Source organism: Echinops telfairi, unplaced genomic scaffold (assembly GCF_000313985.2).
Source record: "Echinops telfairi isolate 266 unplaced genomic scaffold, ASM31398v2 ScPeMD7_655;HRSCAF=1070, whole genome shotgun sequence".
Lineage (NCBI taxonomy): Eukaryota > Metazoa > Chordata > Mammalia > Afrosoricida > Tenrecidae > Echinops > Echinops telfairi.
In genome coordinates this window covers 10,048,623-10,066,310 of record NW_022104553.1, presented here as the reverse complement: position 1 = coordinate 10,066,310, position 17,688 = coordinate 10,048,623, and the positions used below count along the sequence as shown (strand labels likewise).

General features: G+C 52.0%; 3 protein-coding genes across 4 annotated transcripts in view; 2 read left to right on the top strand and 1 right to left on the bottom strand.

Moving 5' to 3' along the window:
• Nucleotides 1-266: 266 nt before the first annotated feature.
• On the bottom strand, nucleotides 267-8,712 carry NFKBIL1 (NFKB inhibitor like 1). Of its 2 annotated transcripts, none has more exons than XM_045292964.1 (4): nucleotides 8,567-8,712; nucleotides 7,276-7,552; nucleotides 1,244-1,468; nucleotides 267-1,080 (listed from the first exon to the last, which is right to left on the bottom strand). In XM_045292964.1, the coding sequence occupies exons 2-4, from the start codon at nucleotides 7,538-7,540 to the stop codon at nucleotides 488-490; spliced, it is 1,083 nt and encodes a 360-aa protein (XP_045148899.1). In that variant the 5' UTR covers nucleotides 7,541-7,552; nucleotides 8,567-8,712; the 3' UTR covers nucleotides 267-487. The 2 variants fall into 2 exon arrangements, with proteins under 2 accessions (XP_045148899.1, XP_004711748.1); XM_004711691.2 differs by lacking the exon at nucleotides 8,567-8,712 and adding an exon at nucleotides 7,962-8,058.
• A 634-nt stretch (nucleotides 8,713-9,346) lies between these two features.
• ATP6V1G2 (ATPase H+ transporting V1 subunit G2) lies at nucleotides 9,347-11,346 on the top strand. The gene is made up of 3 exons (XM_004711689.2): nucleotides 9,347-9,491; nucleotides 9,821-9,921; nucleotides 10,326-11,346. The coding sequence occupies exons 1-3, from the start codon at nucleotides 9,410-9,412 to the stop codon at nucleotides 10,497-10,499; spliced, it is 357 nt and encodes a 118-aa protein (XP_004711746.1). The 5' UTR covers nucleotides 9,347-9,409; the 3' UTR covers nucleotides 10,500-11,346.
• A 6,079-nt stretch (nucleotides 11,347-17,425) lies between these two features.
• DDX39B (DExD-box helicase 39B) overlaps nucleotides 17,426-17,688 on the top strand; it is a 14,244-nt gene continuing 13,981 nt past the window's right edge. The window contains exon 1 of the mRNA XM_045292477.1: nucleotides 17,426-17,510. The gene's annotated coding sequence lies outside the window, so the exon portion shown is untranslated. The remainder of the gene's footprint in view (nucleotides 17,511-17,688) is intronic.

Here is a 17,688-nt window from a genome sequence, read left to right as displayed (position 1 = left end):
GTCTCTGTTCACATCCACCTGCCCAGCCGCCGACAGCGGTGTGAGAGGACCCCAGCACCCGGGGTGGGAGGGGGTCTGAGGGGCAAGCTGGGCGGCTGGAGCCTGGCTTCGAAGGACGCATCTCGCCTCCAGGCCAGGGCCTGCGCTGGGCTGTGCGTGCAGGCAGCAGGTGTGTAGGAGCTGCGGGTTTCGGCTGGAGCAGTAGGGAAGGTGTCGTGAGTGTGAAAACCACGGCCGTGGAAAAAGGCAGATGAGACACTGGAGCGTGATGTGGAACTCGGTCTTGTTAGGAAAGGGCAGAGGCAAGGAGCAGGGGTGGCGGCTGCATGCCCTGTGCCAGCCGCTGCCGCCGGTTACAGGTTTCACTCCCTCCTCTATCCACTGTGTGGCATCTGCCTCATCCTGGCCTTCCCCACCCTGGGCCTTACTCTTCCTTCCACCCCACCCCTGAGGCTGCATCCCCGCCGTTCCTTGAGCCGTCCAGGGGTCACTTGAGGGCCTCCGCATGGCGATTCAGGGCCTGGGAAAGAGCTGTCACAGTCCCCATCACACGACCCAGCTCCCAGGTTTCAATCTGGCTCCGAAAACGCTGCAGGAAGCGGTCAGGGTGCCAGCGCACCTGCTGGACCCTCAAGTACCTCCTCAGAGCCCCCTGCTCCTCCAGGGGGGGGCCCCTCGCCACCAGGGCTGCAGCCATGGCCTCTGGGTCCCCTCCCCCAGGGCAGGGCCAAGGCACATCACCAAAGCGCCAGAGGCTGCCCCTCCCTGTCCCTCTGGTGTGCTCGGCCCTGGGCCCAGCCCTGGCTGGCTCTGGGCCCTGGTCCCCTGGAGCTTCCTGGGCCCTTCTGGCTCTGCTCTCGCGAAGCTCCTCCTCCTTGGCCTGGGCTCGCTCTCGGAAGAGCCGCTGCTCCTCCTCCTGCTGTCGCCAACTGCGGCTGCAACCCTCAGCCCGCTGGGATCTGCAGGCTCCCTCGGTCTCCCGCTGCTGCTGCCGCTGCCGCTTCTGGGCATGCTCCCGGGCCAGGCGGTCCGACCAGGCTGAGAAGGACTCGGGTTCCTGGGCCTCATGGGAGGCGTCATCTGTTTGGGGTTAGGCGGGGGACAGGCTGTGAGAAGGGGCAGGGTCAAAGGAGACGGGCGGCAGAGAGGAAGGAGGCAGTGGGAACCTCCGTCGGGGCCATGGGTGCCGGAAAGGCAGCCAGAGGGGTCAAGGGGCAGCTGTCGATAGGGACGGAGCCCTCACCTTCGAATCTCCCGATGACTTCCTGCCACTCGGCCTCCAGCTCGCCCTGCAGCTTTTCCGTCCATGCCTGCTCTTTGGAAGCCTCGTCATCTTCTGCTTCTTCTTCAGCAGAATCCCAGGGGGGCCCCCAGCCCAGAATCTGCCCAGGGGTCTCCCCGTCCTTGTTCTTTATTCCCATGGCAGAAGGGCAGCGGCTCAGCAGGGGCAGGAAGAAGTCCGTGTAGGCTGTTGGTGGGAGAGCAGGAGGCAGAAGTTAGCTTTGGTTCCCCAGGCTTGGCCAGGGGCACCGTGAATCCCAAGGAGTCCTGTGGTTACTCTCTGGGTGTCAAAGCCAAGTCTGCCTCTGGGGGGGAGGACATCTCTCTCACTGGAAAGTTCTGACAGTTGACCCAACGCAGAAGGGTGACCGGCACATCGGCGACTGAACGCTTCGGACTGCCGGTGTAGCAACTGCATCAGGGTGACCTATGCCACCCTTCCAAACACCGAAATCCTCTGACCGGCGTCTCCACAAACGATTTTAGTATCTTGGAAGTTCTATTGCGCCATGACATGCTTCCTGGCTTGCCTCCAGCTAACCTGGGTAATATCAAGTCCTTGGACCAACACGGCCTAGAGTGGGGACAGACAACCTCCAGCAAGAGGGAGATAGACACAAATGATGGAACAGGTTAAGACAGTGGGAGGTTTGGTGAGTCATTGAAAGTAAACTGACGGTCCGTTCTATAAGCTTGTGCCTAATTTGTAATAAAAAGTAAAAAAAAAAAAAAAATCCTTTGACCATCGTGGGCTTAGAAATATTGTCAATCTTGTCACTATAGACCTCTTAGTGTGTTTCTCACCCCAAATTATACCTCAGCCTCCGTCGAGTCTTCTGTATCATGGAACCAGACTCACAGCCGGTGAGTGGATGGTGACTCATCGCGACCCTCTAGGACAGGGCAAAATGGTCCCTGTGGGTCTGAGACAGAACCTCTTTACGGGAGTAGAAAGCCTCATCTCTCTCCCGAGCAGCAGCTGGGGGTGGGTGGGGGTGGGGGATTGGACTGCTGATCTTACGGTTAGAAGCCTAACGTGTAACCCTTAGGCCAGCGGGGTCCTTTTCTGCATGTTACAAGTACCCACACGTAACACCGCCTGTTGGTTTTATTTCTCCATTACCCGACAAAGAGAAATGCTACCAGGGCCATTTCTCTCAGTCAGTCTTACTCAGGGTGTGACAAGGATGATGGCGATGAGGAGGGAGGGTGTTCTGGCCACAGGAGAAAGCTTTGCAAATGACTGCTGACCTAGGGCAAGGGGGAGGGCTCACAGGGGCTGGCCAAGAGGAGGCGGTGGGAAAACAAGAGAGGAATGGATCTTTCTGAGGTCCTGTCCTTGGCGGACACAGTGCAGTGCCGCTCACGTCACAGCCAAACCTAGTAGTGTGTGTCCCAGGCCAACGGGGAGGCTACCTACCCTCTGATGCTCTGATGCCAGGGAAGGTGAGCGAGGCAGCTCCCTTCCCGGGACCTACTTTCTCTTCCTAGGCCAGGAGGAAACGGGCCGCAGTTCATAAATCTTGATTCTTGTGGAGCTGGCAAGTACTGGTTATCTGGCAAAAGGACGGGGCAGGGGAAAGGGGCAAGGACTGCCCTGTTGCGGCCAGGCAGACCCAGGCGGCCCACCACCCTTGCCCATCCCCTGGCTACTTGAGTGCTGCCCCAACCCAAGCTAAGGGTCTTTCTCCTGGCCCTTCCAAGCTACCCTAATAAGAAGTGCATGACTTTATCTTTCAAATGCTTCTTCCCCACCCAAGTCCACTGCAAACATGCAGTATGCAGATGGATGCTCAGGCTGAAATGGGGGGGTTTCAAACTCGTGCACTTTGCGGAGTAAGGCTCCTGACAATATGAAAACATGGGAGCTAGATGGTAAAAGCAGACTCTAAAATCATATAGAGGATCCAGTCACAATTACACGAGGGTGAGAGGAAATTCTATAGGTCAAAAAAAACCACAACAAGAGCGGAAGGACTTCCATTTAATTCGCTATTTCAGTTTGAAAGTAATAGGGTTAAATGGAATCTCTCTTTTCAAAGAATGGAGAATAAGTCTGGTCTCTGTTAAGGGCTTGCTGTGACCCTTTCTAGTCTTACTTCCAAGTTCATACGTACACAGGACCACTCACCCCCCTGCCTGTTCCATACGTACTGTTGGAGCAACTTATTTTCACGTAGCCTCTCATCTGTATTTTCCACAGGAGTGTATTCAGGTCAACCCTTTTTTTTTTTTCCCTTTTACATGAATGGTAGTGTTCCACTACTGTATGAAACTAACACCTCCCTCACTCCAGATCTTACTTGTTTCCGAAAACGTTCAGCCTCACACACGCCTTTGCGGACTGGTTCAGGGCTTGTGTCGGGCAGGCAGACTGTTAGACATGGAATTTCTGAGTCAAAAGGCATATCCAGTGCTGCTGAATGACTCTCAAAGGTGTTTGTGCCAATGCGCGCCTTCGCCAAGCACACCCCAAACCCAACCCAACTCTGCCATCAAGTCAATACTGCCTCAGCCCCCCGACAGGATACAGGGGAGAACGGCCCCGTGAGTTTCCGACTGCAGTCGTGAACGGGAGGAGAAAGCCCTGTCTTTCTCCCCAAAAAATGTACAAGGGGGCTTCAAAAAGCTTGTGGGAAAATTAGGCTCCATCCTTTTCATTTCATCCAACAGATGAAAAAAAAGATTTTGTTAATGAAGTTGCCCTCTTTTTCATTCTTGATGAAGGACTTGACCTGTTCAGACTCTTTGCCCACTTTTAACAGAAAGTTATAGACAGGAGAGCGCTTTTGAGAGGCCCGTATAGAGGCTAGCTTGTTACGAGTTATGTACATGAGGGCTTCAGAGTCACTGGAAAACGGACTGAAAAGGTACTGGAATTTCCCCACAAACCTCTGAAGTCCCTCTTGTAGCTGGTGAAACATTCCCCGGTCCTCAAACACGTGACTCGGGTACATTTGTGGCATCTGTTCTCTAAGGACTTTTGACTTTGCATCCTGCTCACCACGGCTTCCCTCCCTCCAGGATTAGAAAAACGTTCCCTTGGAGTTTCTGCTACTTTTCACGCATCTTTTAGGCGTATACCACATGCTATGTTCCTATTGCACGTTGGCCACGTCATCCTACATGATGCACAAAGGAAAAACGCGCCGTGTTGCTCAGCGCCCGTGAGTCGGCTCCAAGTCACCGTGCCACGCCCTCCTCCATGCTGGAGGCCACCGCGGCAGTGGCTGTCAGTCAACCCATCTTGTCAAAGGTCGCCCTTTTGCTTGGCTGCCCTTCTACTTAATAAACAAGATGTCCTTTTCCAAAAACCATTCTAGATCAAGGGAAAGCTTTCTCGGACATCTCCTTCCAAGTTTAATCCTCCTTAAAAGTCCCAGGGTGTCCTGGGTTACCGGCGGACCGCTAACTGCAAACCCAGCAGTTTGAAAGCACCATCCTCTTTGCAGGAGAAACGAGGAGGCTCTCTAGTCCCGTAAAGAGTTAGTCTCAGAACCCCCCAGGGCAGCTCTATTCTGTCCTCTAGGGCCATCATGAGTTGCCATCGACTCAATGGCAGTGAATTTGGGTTGTTTGTTTATTCTTTTAGAAGTCCCCTGGACAACCTGTCTGCAGAATTTGGTGTGTGCCCTCCTTGTCACCTGTAGGGATTTAAGCTGGCTCAGACTTTTGAGTCCGGAGTGAGTCAGATGAACAAAATATGAGCTTGGCCCCACGCCAGTGCTTGCAAGGCCACCTGTACCATCCACTCAGCGCTCCACGGCTGCTTTTCTCTAGGTTCCTTAACTCACGTGTACGTTTACCTTGGGGAAAATTAAGTATAAAAAATACTGTGGATGAAAACTTGATTTTCTCTTCCGTAATGGAAGCATCGCTTTTCTCCCAGTCATGGGTAGACAGGATTGCTACCTTGAAGGGTTTTGTACATGGGGGCTTCAAAAAGTTCATGAAAAAAACAACTGAAAAAAAAAAAAAAAAGAAAGAAAGAAAAGAACTGACAAATAATGGACTTTTTTCATGAATTTTTTTTGAACCCCTTTCATGCATTTTAACTCTGTATTTCCCAAAGTGGGTGATACTGTCCAGACATCTGGGGCACAGGCACCGGAATGATTCAGGGGGGCTGCAAATACAGATATTTACACTTTATCCTGGATTACAGTACAATAGATTTTAACTGCCAAGGAAGAGCCGAGCTCTGTGTGTGTGTGTGTGTTTCCTGAAAAGGGGACAGTAGGCCGAATACGTCTGAGAAACTACGGATTAACTGAGACAGAGACACTGTAAAAAATGCGGTATCAGGAGTTTGCAGTGGGGGGTGGCCGAGTGCAGCTCGGAGGAGGGCAAGGTGACAGCAGAGGGTGGGGCTGGAGAAGACGTAAAGGAAGACGGGACTTCTGTTGGGCTAGCAAAGCTCACTGTCACTAAGACAATTCTGCCGCAGAGCGCCCTGACAGGGAGGGCGATTCTTAGCAAGGTGGAAGTCAGTTTCAGGAGAAGGCTACAGGCAAGAGTCAGGCAGGCTTGTAAAAGGCCTATTGGGGTCAGACGTTTGTGGGCGGTAAGGTTGGAAAGAGCCACCTGGCATACACTGGAGGGCTTGGCTACCTGAAACACTGGGCCCCGCCTACCTCACCAGTGCAGATTAAAGTGGATGGTGGGTGTTAGAGGGCTGGCATTGTGCTGGCACAGAGCAGAAGCATGTGCACATTTGTGAGAAGAACACTAGGTGAGGTTTGGATGTGATCTTTTTGCACAACTGAGAAAACGAGCTTCCTGCTTTTCAATGTTCACTCTTTCTCTGGCTAACTCTTGTGGAGAGCGATGGCTGTCTGGGAAGCTAACAAAAGGCCTCTCCCCAAAACCAAAACAAAATAAAACTCATAGTCATTGAGTCGATGCCCCATAGTGACCCTAGAGGGCAGGGAAGAACTGTCCCTGGGGCTTTCTGACACTAACTTTACGGGAGTAAGTCCCATCTTTCTCCTTGGAGCCGCTGGTGGTTTCAAACTGTGGACCCAGAGGATTGCAACCCAATGCATAACCACGATGCCACCAGGGCTCCTCAAAAAGAGGCCCAAAGTAGGGGCCATTCCCTGGAGTCGGTGTGGGTGGTACAGCCCAGGTTAGCCAATCCATTACAAACTGGCACAGCCCTCCCGGCTAACAGGAGAATTGAAGTGCAAAACTAAGGGGTTCTGGGTCATTTCATCGGATCGAGGAACATATCTGCATGTTATTAAGCAGGGCAGGGGTTCTCTGCAGCAGCTGGAAACCGAAGGACAAGAGTTTTTTGACCAAGGAGTTAGAAGGCCACCTGGTGGCGGAGCTAATCTGAACTAAACTCACAATTCTGACTGAAGGTGACCCCCTAGCACAGGGCTGAATTGTCCCTGTGGGTTTCTGAGGTTAGCCTAGAACAGCTCATCTTTCTCCCTTGGCGCAGTGGATGGTTTTGAACTGCTGACTTGGTGGTTAGCAGTTCCATGGGAACACACTAGGCTACCAGGTTGGACCTAATCAGACTCACTGCCATCTAGTTGATTCCAACTCATGGGGCCCCCACAGAACAGAGTAGAACTGCCCTTGTGGGTTACTCGGACTGTACATCTTCACAAGAACGGACAGCCTCGGCCCTCTCTTGTGGAGCAGCTGGTGGTTTCGAACTGCTGACCTAGAGGGGGTCGTGTTAGTAACAGGCTTCGAAGGATGAAAAGGATACCAGAATTTTGGAAGTCAAATATGTGTTTCTGTGCTATCAGTAAACAACTGGTCAAGACACGAAGTGGCTGTCAATCGAGAAACATGGGGCATTAGAAGACTGGTGGCGATCTTGGGGACACCAGGCTCTTGGGATTGTGGTCATTCAGCAATGCAAAGGCACGATGGCAGTCAGTCACACGCCAACTCGGCCAGCTACCCCAGGTCCCACTGTCTGGACAACTAGTTTCTATCTCAACCGCTGGCCTTGTCCCCACCGGGCAGACTCACCCTCAGGGCCCTGGCGGGCAGCAGCGTGCAGTGCTGTGTCCCCATGGCGGTCCTGGTGGGCAGGGTCAGCCCCCAGCCGAAGCAGCAAGCACAGAGCTGGCGCGTCGTGGCGGGCACAGGCCCGGTGCAGTGGGGGGGGCTGCCCAGCGTCTACATCAAGACCTGGGTGTCTCTGGAGGAGGGCCTGGGCCCGGACCAGCCGTCCTGCAGACAAGTAACGACGGAAGCGACGCTCTCGGCGTTGGCGACGGGAGGTGGAGGCCATGGGACTCCTGGGCTGCAGAAAAAGGAAAAGAGCTGCAATCAGGACCCGCCGTGGCTGACCTCTCTCCCGCCATCACTGGCGTCCATTTACTTCTCCCTTCAGCTCCCCATTTCTTCCTCAGCCGCCATCAAGAGATGACGCCTTTCGGAAGGGTCATCCATTCTGAGCAGGGACGGGCTTGCAAACAAAAAGAGTGGGGGCTGGGGACGCAGATTTAATTTTTTTTTTTTTTAGTGTAGAATTTGAAAAGACACATAATTGCTTTAAGACTCAGGAGCCCAGGTACAGTTTAATTTTTAATAAAGGGTTTTGAATCAGACAACGAGAGACTGATGAGGGACATTCTTAGGAGCAGAAAAGCTGAATTTTAAGAAGTCACCGATAGTTGTAAGGAATCATCTAGAAATTGAATATAATGTACCCGGCAGACAGAAGTAGAGGCTTCTTCCTCTAGGGCCTGGGGGGAGGGGTCACTCATCAGACCTGCCCCCCGCCCCCCGAACGCCCCCCGAGTTGCAGGCCCGAAGCTGAGTTTTAAGACGCTCCGAGCCGGGTAGGCGGGAAGGGCGGAGACACCCCAGGCTGGCGGAAGTGACGCAGGGACGCAGGCGGAGAGTGGCAGGGAACGTCAGGGGTGTTACAGGAAGTCGTTCCGCCCCGAGAGGGCGGGTCCTCGGTCAAGCTTCCGGGTGGGAAACTACGGGATTTAGAAAAAGGGGCCGCCTGGACCCGGAAACCTGGACCCGAGGTGAGGGAGAGGCTAGGCAAGAGGGCAGAGTGGCTGCAGGGCTTTACATTTACCTTTTTAACCCTTATTCTTTTTCTAAAGGTAAGTTATTTGTTAGACGAACAAGCAAGAATAGCAGTGTCGTCACTGACTTCAAGAGAATGAAATATGAAGAAACGGCAATGGATTACTGCTATTCATTCAAACTTCATGACTGCTACCACAACTCCCTTCAAGTTTGTTGAATAAAGCGACTTTTGGGGATTAAAAAAATAAAAAAGAGGGCAGAGTGGAACTACCTTTGTGGGGTTTCTTCTTGGCTTTGCAAGTAGGAAGCCTCGTTGTCCTCCTGCCGAGCGGCTCGTGGGTTTGAATCGCCACTCAGCAGCCCCAGGAGGGGGAGGCGCGGGGTTTAGAGGTTCACACGCCCCCCCGCCCCCGCGGGGGCACAGAGGCCAAGTTCAGCGCCAGGAAAACGGTGAGCGGGAAAACAGAGACAGAGACGGAAGCAAACCGCGGTGGAAATAGCAAACGAAACACGTCCACCAAACCACCTCCCCCCCAAAAAAAACAACCCCAAATCAACAAAATTACAGTGAGATCAGGGGAGACATAGGACGGGGATGGGAGGGAGCGAGGGAAGAAGGCAGGAGACTGAAGAGAAGTTTAGCACACGTCGCTGGAGAGCATCCTCCGTTTCCCGTCTGGGCACCATGGGCCACGCTCTCTTCCCTCCCAGCCCGCCGCTTCGCCTCTCCACACCCCGAACCTCCTCTCCGGAGCTGCCGTGCTCGACCGGGTCCGGCTTCTGCAAAGGTGGGCGTCGCCTCGGTGGCCCTGAGCTCGAGTTTCCGGGGTCGCTGTTAGCGGGCATCTCTGGACCTGGTCTCTGCTGCCCCCAAGCGGTCGTTCTGGGCACTGCCAGGGTGAGCTGGGGGCGAGGAGGACCAGCCATCCGTAGGGACCGTTTGCTGCTCTGGGGGACACCGGATGCAGGAAGCGGAGTGAAAAAGGGGAGCGCTAAGACCCAGGCGTAGTGGGGGATTGCAGCATCGAGGAGGAGGAGGAAAGGCAGGAGGTGGGGGTGGGAGCCATCTGGTACCCTGGTAGCATCCGCAGCAGCATCAGTGATCGCGGTAGCAATGGCCAGTCAGTCCCAAGGCATCCAGCAGCTCCTGCAAGCTGAGAAGCGAGCCGCAGAAAAGGTGGCAGATGCCCGAAAGAGTAAGTGTCCACTTTACGCCCTATGCGGTCCAGAACAAAAATGCGCAAACATCTCAGCCTTTCGGAAAAGCGAAGGGGTAGGGAAAGAGCTGGGGAATAGGAGCTCATCAAGAGGAAAGAAATGGCTAGGCATTCGAATCTTGGGGGGCTCGGTATTTCTGTGGGATGAGGTGGTTTCCATGGGCTTGCGCCTGGATCTTTTCCTCTGTACATCTGGACACTTCCTTCTCTATTTCTTTATCCCTTTTTGTGTGTGTGCGGGGGTGGGGGTGGTGGGGGTGGTGGTAGTGATGTCCACTCCTGTCGTGGACCCTATCTTCTGCTTCTAGGGAAGGCCCGGCGGCTGAAGCAGGCCAAAGAGGAAGCCCAGATGGAGGTGGAACAGTACCGCAGGGAGCGAGAGCAGGAATTCCAGAGCAAGCAGCAGGCGGTGAGTCCTGGAGTGGTGGCCCACTTGGCAGACTCAGGATGCAAGTCAGGGGTGCAACGGGTTGGGAATGCACCAACAGGAAGAAAGGAGGACATTTGTCAAGCTGTTGTGATACATAAGAGTGTGGCAATTTTTAAGGATATGTATAATTTGGGGAGAAGACACCACTGGCTATGAGAAGAATGATCATACTTGGTGTGGAGGGGGCCAGGGGTTTTATGGTCCTGGGGGTTGTGGAGGTGGGGAATTGTCAGTCTGAGGGGAAAGAGCGTTGGGTTGGTGTCCCTGGGGTCTGGAGATTTCTGGGATGGCTTGCACCTGGGTCTTTTCCTCTGCACACCTGGACTCTTCTTTCTCTACTTCTGCTTTTCCCTTTCTCTTACTTCTCCTCCTCCGCCCTCCAGGCCATGGGCTCCCAGGGGAACCTCTCCGCGGAGGTGGAGCAGGGCACAAGGCGCCAAGTGCAGGGCATGCAGAGCTCCCAGCAGAGAAACCGGGAGCGGGTCCTGGCCCAGCTTCTTGGCATGGTCTTCGAAGTCAGGCCCCAGGTCCATCCCAACTATCGGATCACTGCCTAGGGCGCACCCCGGGCTGCACTCCCCCTGCTTGTCCCCTTCCTCACAAAAAGAGAGAGGAAAAAAAGCCCAAGCCCAAATCACCTGCCCTCATCATCCTTGTCTTTCCATTCCCTGGAAATTTTGGGCGGCAGGATCCAATAATTCTCCTGTAATGTGTAAACTATTCTGCTCAGACCTGAATCCCCTTGTCCTGTGACCCTCCCTGGAACCTCGTCACCCTCGTATGACCCGTAGGTGGAACAAGAGCGAGGAGAAGGAGGACTTCGGGGAGCATCCGGACTTCAGGGCCTTTGGGTTTGGATTTCCCTCCCACGCTGCACAACGTCCCTCTCAGTGAAACAGATACTGCTTCCCTTGCTGAGAGGCTGCAGTGATTAGGAATCAATCTGTAAAGAGCCTAGCGTGATTCCTGGCATCTAGGAACTGTGATCCCCCAATTGACAACCCTGCCATAGGGCTGTGACTGCCTGCCCGTGTGCCACATCTAGACACAGCCGTCTCCTTGCTTCTGTCAGTGGATCTCTGATGCCAACCGTCCGGTGACTGGTCATTCTCTCGTCTCCCTTTCCCTTGGCTTTATGTTCCCTGAAAGAAGGAATGCTGACCTGAGTTAGCCCCTCTCCTGTGGTTTCAAAAGCCCATTGAAATGCATCAACCCTGCTCTAGTCCTGTTAAGATTTACGAAACCTCAGAAACACTCTATCGGGTTGAAAGGAGTCGGGATCAGATGGCAGTAGGTTCATTAAGGAGCCATGGTAGCATTGTGGTTTAAGTGTTAGACTGCTAACCAAAAGGTTGATGGTTCAATCCCACCAGCTGCCTTGCAAGGGAAAGATGAAGCTGGTCTGGCAGTAAGGATGTACAACCTCAGAAGCCCTAAGGAGCAGTTCTGCTCTGCCCTAGAGGGTCACTGTGAATCAGAGAGCAGTGGGTTTGCATGTCCAGGGACATCCTGTATTTTCTCAGTATTGGAATTTCCCCTTTTCCAACCTCCTGGAAGACCCATCAGATGCTCGCTGACTCCCGAGATCGAAGATGGCATCGTGTCCCTCCTGTGCCGCTTTCCTCCCACACCCTCAGCACCCCGCTGTCCCTTTGGGGTCCACTTATTTGTGACAATAAAAATGTGTCAATAAAATGACCATGCGCAGAGCCGTTGGTGCCTCAAAGCAGCCTCTTTTTGCGTCTTCGCTTCACGCGCAGCCACGCTCCTTGCTGTTGCCACATTCCCCGTCAGCCACGAGGGCGGGTCTTTGAGTCATGCTGGAGAAACACGAGCAGGAGTACTTTAGCCTTTCTCCAAAGCCAGAAAAGGCTAGTTCCTTATATGGGAGCCTGAGGGACTACAGATAGCAGCTGTAGAGGAAACCTGGGGGGTAGGGACAGGCACACTTTGCCTCCCCTGCTTTATTTATTGCTACGTTGCATTGTATTCAGGTGTTTCTCTTCTTGCCCTTCTGTGCAAGCCCTTCCGAGACAGGAGTGTCCACTGCTGTGCCCACAGATCACAAGACACCACTTTTATTTAAAACTTGTGAATTGAGTGATTTACAGAGCAAATCAGTTTTTCATGAAAAACTGTATACACATGGATTCCTGCCATTGATTGCAGCCCCCACACTGTAAGGTCACTGACTGCACTTCCTCCCAGGGTTTCTTGTTTCCACGCCTTCTAACCCTCTGACCTTGATCTTTGGGCGAATGCTGTCCATTTGATCTGAAATGGTTGATGAATCCAAAGTATGCATACCTCCCTATTGTTTCCCTTAAAGAGCTATTTCATCAGAAACTGAGCCACTCCCGAGGGGGCAGGGGTGGAGGAGCTCAAATAGAAAGGAAATGTTGGTGCCCGGCTATCAAAAAGTATAGCGTCTGGGGTCTTAAAGGCTTGAAGGTAATCAAGCGGCCATCAAGCTCAGAAGCAACAAAGCCCACATGGAAGAAGCATACCAGCCTATGCGATCACGAGGTGTCGAAGGGATCAGGTATAAGGCATCATCAGAACAAAAAATCTTACCATCGTGAATGAATGATGGGGGGAGTGCGGAGTGGAGACCCAAAGCCCATTAGTAGGCCACTGGAGATCCCCTTGCAGAGGGGTCTCGGGGAGGAGACGAGCCAGTCAGGGTGCGATGTAACAACGATGAGAAATACAACTTTCCTCTAGTTCCTAAATGTTTCCTCCCCGCTCCCACTACCATGACTCGAATTCGACCTTGCAAATCTGGCTAGACCAGAGGATGTACACTGGTACAGATAGGAACTGAAAATCCAGGGAATCCAGCGCGGATGAGCCCTACATGACCAGTGGTGTGAGTGGCTATACTGGGAGGGTAGAGGGAGAATGTGTTGGAAAGAGGGAACCGATTACAAGGAACTATATGTGACCTCCTCCCTGGGGGAAGGACAACCGAAAAGTGGGTGAAGGGAGACATCGGACAGGGCAAGACATGACAAAATAACAATTTAAAAACTATCAAGGGCTCATGAGGGAGGGGCGAGATGGGAGGGAGGGGAAAAAATGAGGACCTGTTGCCAGGGGCTTAGGTGGAGAGCAAATGTTTTGAGAATGATGAGGGCAATGAATGTACAAATGCACTTTACACAATTGATGTGTGTATGGATTGTGTTAAGAGCTGTATGAGCCCCTAATAAAATGATTTGAAAAAAAAAAAAGTAAATGTTTAGAAAATGATGGCAACTTATGTAAATATGCTCGATACAATTGATGTGTGGAATGTTATGAGCTGTTAAGAACCCACAATAAACTTTTAAAATGAATAAATTAAATAAACTATGTTGATATGTAAAAACAAGACACTGAGCCATGGGGGTAAGTTGAGTTTCAGGTTTGAAGGGTGACTTAGGGTCAAAGGCTCAGGGGTTCTACCAGTCTCTAACCAGTCAGTAAGTCTGGCCTTTTTACGATTTTGAGTTTTGTTCCACAGTTTTTTTCCACTACCTAGGACCTTTCAGTATGAGCCATGTCAGGGCAGCTGGGCACCATCTTGCTTTCCTGGTCTCAGGGTGGGAAGACCGAAGCTTGAGTGGTCCATTAATCCATTACTAGGAGTGTTTTATTGTCTTCATTCTTTGCTCCACACAGGGAGAGACCAGTAATTGCACCTTAGATGGCTGATTATAAAGCTTCTAAGACCCCAAATGCCACTCACCAAATGAGGATATTGACTATTTTCTTCTTTTCCCCCAGTAGTTTTATTTATATAATTCATTGTCAGGGGAACCAGCCCTTGACAACATCACAGGCCCAAGGCACAAATGTAAGGCTATAATATATAAAAGTTACAGTAAAGTCATAGAGAATAAGAGATAGGAGAGAGTACAATAAAGGAGTCAGACACATTCAAGGTAGCATGCTCACCCCAGCCCCTTTAGGTGGTCCACGTGGGGATGGGAGACAAGAGGAGAGAGTGATTTATTTCTAACCAAGCCTTATATATCTTTGGGGGGGCGTGCAAGCCCTGATTACAGGTAACGACCTATGTCACAGGAAGGGGTTGTACAATAGGCATACACATCACAGGAAGGGGGGATGAACTAGTGGTGTACATGTAATAGGAAGGAGAGGGGCTAGGGGTACACATGTGACAAGATGGGTGGACCCTAGACTCAAGATGGCAGCCTAACCTTGATTGTCCTTGAGCTGGTGGTTTGACTTTGAGTTTTCCAGGGAAGGCAATCCATTGTCCTTAACAGCAGGGAGTGATCCCTGCCTAAGGTGGACCAGACAGTAGTCTGATAGCTCCGGATGGCTGATGCCTTTAGGGAGATAACTTGACAATCATTTGCCATTGGTTGCAAGCAGTGTCCTAGGTCTGACATTTGGGGGAGACAAGCTGGGGAAAAACCTTTTTCTTTCCCACATTCCCATATCATATATTTCCACAGTTCACTAGTATTTCTAAAAGTTGTATCTACATCACCACAATCAGTTCTAGTGCATCATCTCTGGTCCCATAGCCATTATTTGCTCCCCACTTCCTCAGCTATTAACCTCTCCCTGACCTCAACTATTAATTTTTGTGGACTATGTTATGCCAGTTGACCTTGGTGTTGCCTGAGACCAAGATCCTGAGGCTCCAGATCCAGTATCTTGTTCTTTCAAGGTGTTTGGTTATGTTTAAGAAGGGTTCCAAATTTTGTTCCCTAACGCTTCACCTCTGATGCTTCATTTTTCCCCAAAAGCTATGTAATTTTTTTTACGAAACAAGCTTCTCACCTTCAACGTACTCTCCAGCACACTTCATACGTTTGTCAAATCTGTGATTCCGTTCTTGGAATCATTTTTCAAACTCCTCTGTTTAGACAGCACCTCCCTCGTTGGTTAACAGTCTGACCTGGTGGAACCACGAACTCCAAATGCGTTATGAGCCCACATTTTCGTCTGTTCGGGAAGTTGACTAAAGTCCAGAAGGAGGTTTGTCCTCAATCGACATTTCACATTTTTTTGAAATGAGAAAACCACTCGTACATTTGGGTTCTCCCCAGAGCGCTGTCCTTGTAAACGGTGTTCAACATCACAACAGCTTCTGTGGCATTTTTCCGAGCACAAAACAAAATTTCACAGCCACACAGTTCTCTTAAGTCGCCCATCACAAAAAAACGAGGCTCCAGTGAAACTGCTTGCGGTAGTCACCTAGTCTGGTGTCAGTTTAAGGATTAAAAGTGTAGGGGTGGAGTCTAGGCTGTCAATCTGGAGATAGCCAATGAGGCTTCTGTGGGCATGGCCTTCTGAGAATTCTGGGAAATCTGGTACTTCCTCCTTGGAGGCGGAAGACACCTCTCTCTCTCTCTGCTGCTCCCTGGGAGACATGGCAGAAGACAAGCCACATGGATGCAACCAGACCTCGGAAGCAGGAGAAGCCACAGAGAGACCCCTGCCAGCGCTGAGATGCTTACAATGACACTGGATCCAAAGACTTTCTACCCACTGGCCTGTGATCTTCTGCCTTCGGCATCATTGTATGTGTTTCGTGAGTCTGAGGAGGACTTTATAGATTGATATCGGGAATATGGGCTAATATTGGATTGACGGATTTGATCTGGACTGGGCTGTTTTTTCTATGTTCAGTTGCTCTTGCATATAAATCTCTTTCTTATACACATATGTGTACCCATGGTTTTGTTTCTCTAGTCTACTCAGACTAACAGACTGCTATCACGAAAAAAATTAACTGTGACCAAAGAACCTTCTCAGGTGATGCCACTGGGCGCACTAACTCAGAGCAAGTTGTTCCATGCTCACCGCTCTGGCCAGGGCAATTCAGAGTACCCCTTGTATATGTGGCAGAGGTGAACATACATGTTGAAATACTCTTTGGCAAAACTCCGTTCATGAGGGTAGCCCCACCTTCCCTCACACTTTGTTCAGCCCATGTGTCTACTCATGCACCCAGTCATGGTGAGCCCAGGTGTACCAGTACACTCGTACCAGGTGGTGTTGCATTAACAAGGAGGCTCCCCTACCCCCCATGTCCCATCGGTTTATAGCCTCCCTTGGGACGGTTACCCCTGGCCACCAAGAACATGTCATCACCAAGGCTATTTTGAGGAGGTGATGGTGGGCTGTCACTGCAGGAGCAATTCCCAGAAATGTTGATGCAGGGTCCCCAGCCAGTGGAGCTGCTCTAGGGCTGCCTCCTAGACACCCCATCCCCCCGCCCCCTGCAGTATAGACCCCTTGCTTACATGAAGTGGGGCATGGACCAAACCTGACTGTTGGCTGCCCCAGGTCTGCAGGACTGTGCCTCCGTGAATAACCTTCCCACAACTCACAAGCAACTCCTGGTCAGTTCCTCGGGCTCTCGGCAGGATTGGCCCTGCTTAGGGTGTCACCCCATAAGTGGATAAATGTTGATTAGCTTAAATCACAATTGATTGGTAAGATGACCTTTGTATGACACTATCCTTGAATCGATGTTATTTCTCTTGGCTATGGAAACCATGTTCTATGTTGTTTTTTGGGGGAAAGACCCCAAATTCAAATGTACTTTATAGATAACCATTTATTCAGTCTTAAACGGACAACCACAAGACAAAGAGAAAAAAAACATACTTTGGATAAGGGAGACCATAAATATGAAGCAGTGATTCCAGCCACATGGCTTAATTAACTGTGACCAGAGAACCTTCTCGGGTGATGCCACTGGGTGCACTAACTCATCCTGTTTCCTTAAATAGGGAAAAAAAGAGCTGTCACAAAATCATGGATCAGTGGGTGAATTCATTACAATTGTAGGAAGGACCGTGCTGATTAGAAGAGCCCGGAGACCTCCGACCACCTGGGTCATGACCCTGAGCCCCGAGCGCCCCGATTTCCATTCAGGTACAAGCAGGTAAGTTCCTGAGGTCAAGGCTGCTCCTTCCTGGGTTGGCTAGGGGAGGGCGAGCAATTCCCGTTCAAACACACTAGGCCTCACACCAACGCGTTTTACTTGGCTGGTCGCTGGTCTTTCCCAGAGCATCTCTGGAAACTCAAAATGGATTTAGGGGTCCCCCCCCCCTTTGTCATCTGCAGCCTTCCACAAACCTCCGGCTCAGAACGAAGCTGTCATACCACGATCTTCACACCTCAGCCTTGACCTTGCATGACCTTGCATGCCCGGGCTTAGAATGGGAACCCTGCTTCCCACGGGATTCGAGGTCCAGCGCCCTTCGGGGCACCGGCAGCCGGCAGGACTGGCGACGCCCACCATGTTGGCTCGTTCTCCCGGTTGAAGGGACCCAGGGACCCCGAATATGGCGCCCTCCGCTGTCCGCGGCCAGCTTCCCGCCATTCAGGAAACCGCAGTCGCGGGGGCGTCCGAAGCGGCTTTCACCGAGCAATCGCCAGGCATTGGCCCGCGGCGGCCCCTCAGCGCGGGAGTCGTCCGACCCACAGAAGGTTCTTCTTCCGGTCCTTTGCGCCTGCGCGGAGCCGCGGGCCGGAAGTGAAGGTAGATTGCCTTCTCCGTCGCTGTTGCCGCCGCCATACCCGTCCGCCCTGCTCAGGTAAGCTCCGGCCTTCTCTGCCATCCGCCTCCATCTGCGCTTTCCCGCTGCCATCCGGCCAGATGGGTGTCCGTAACCTCTTGCATAGGCGATGGCCTGCCATCTGGGGGGGTCGTTGGGACGCTATTTTTATTTCCCGGCTCGTCATTCGAGAGCGAGGAGCTGGGGCGTGTGGAAG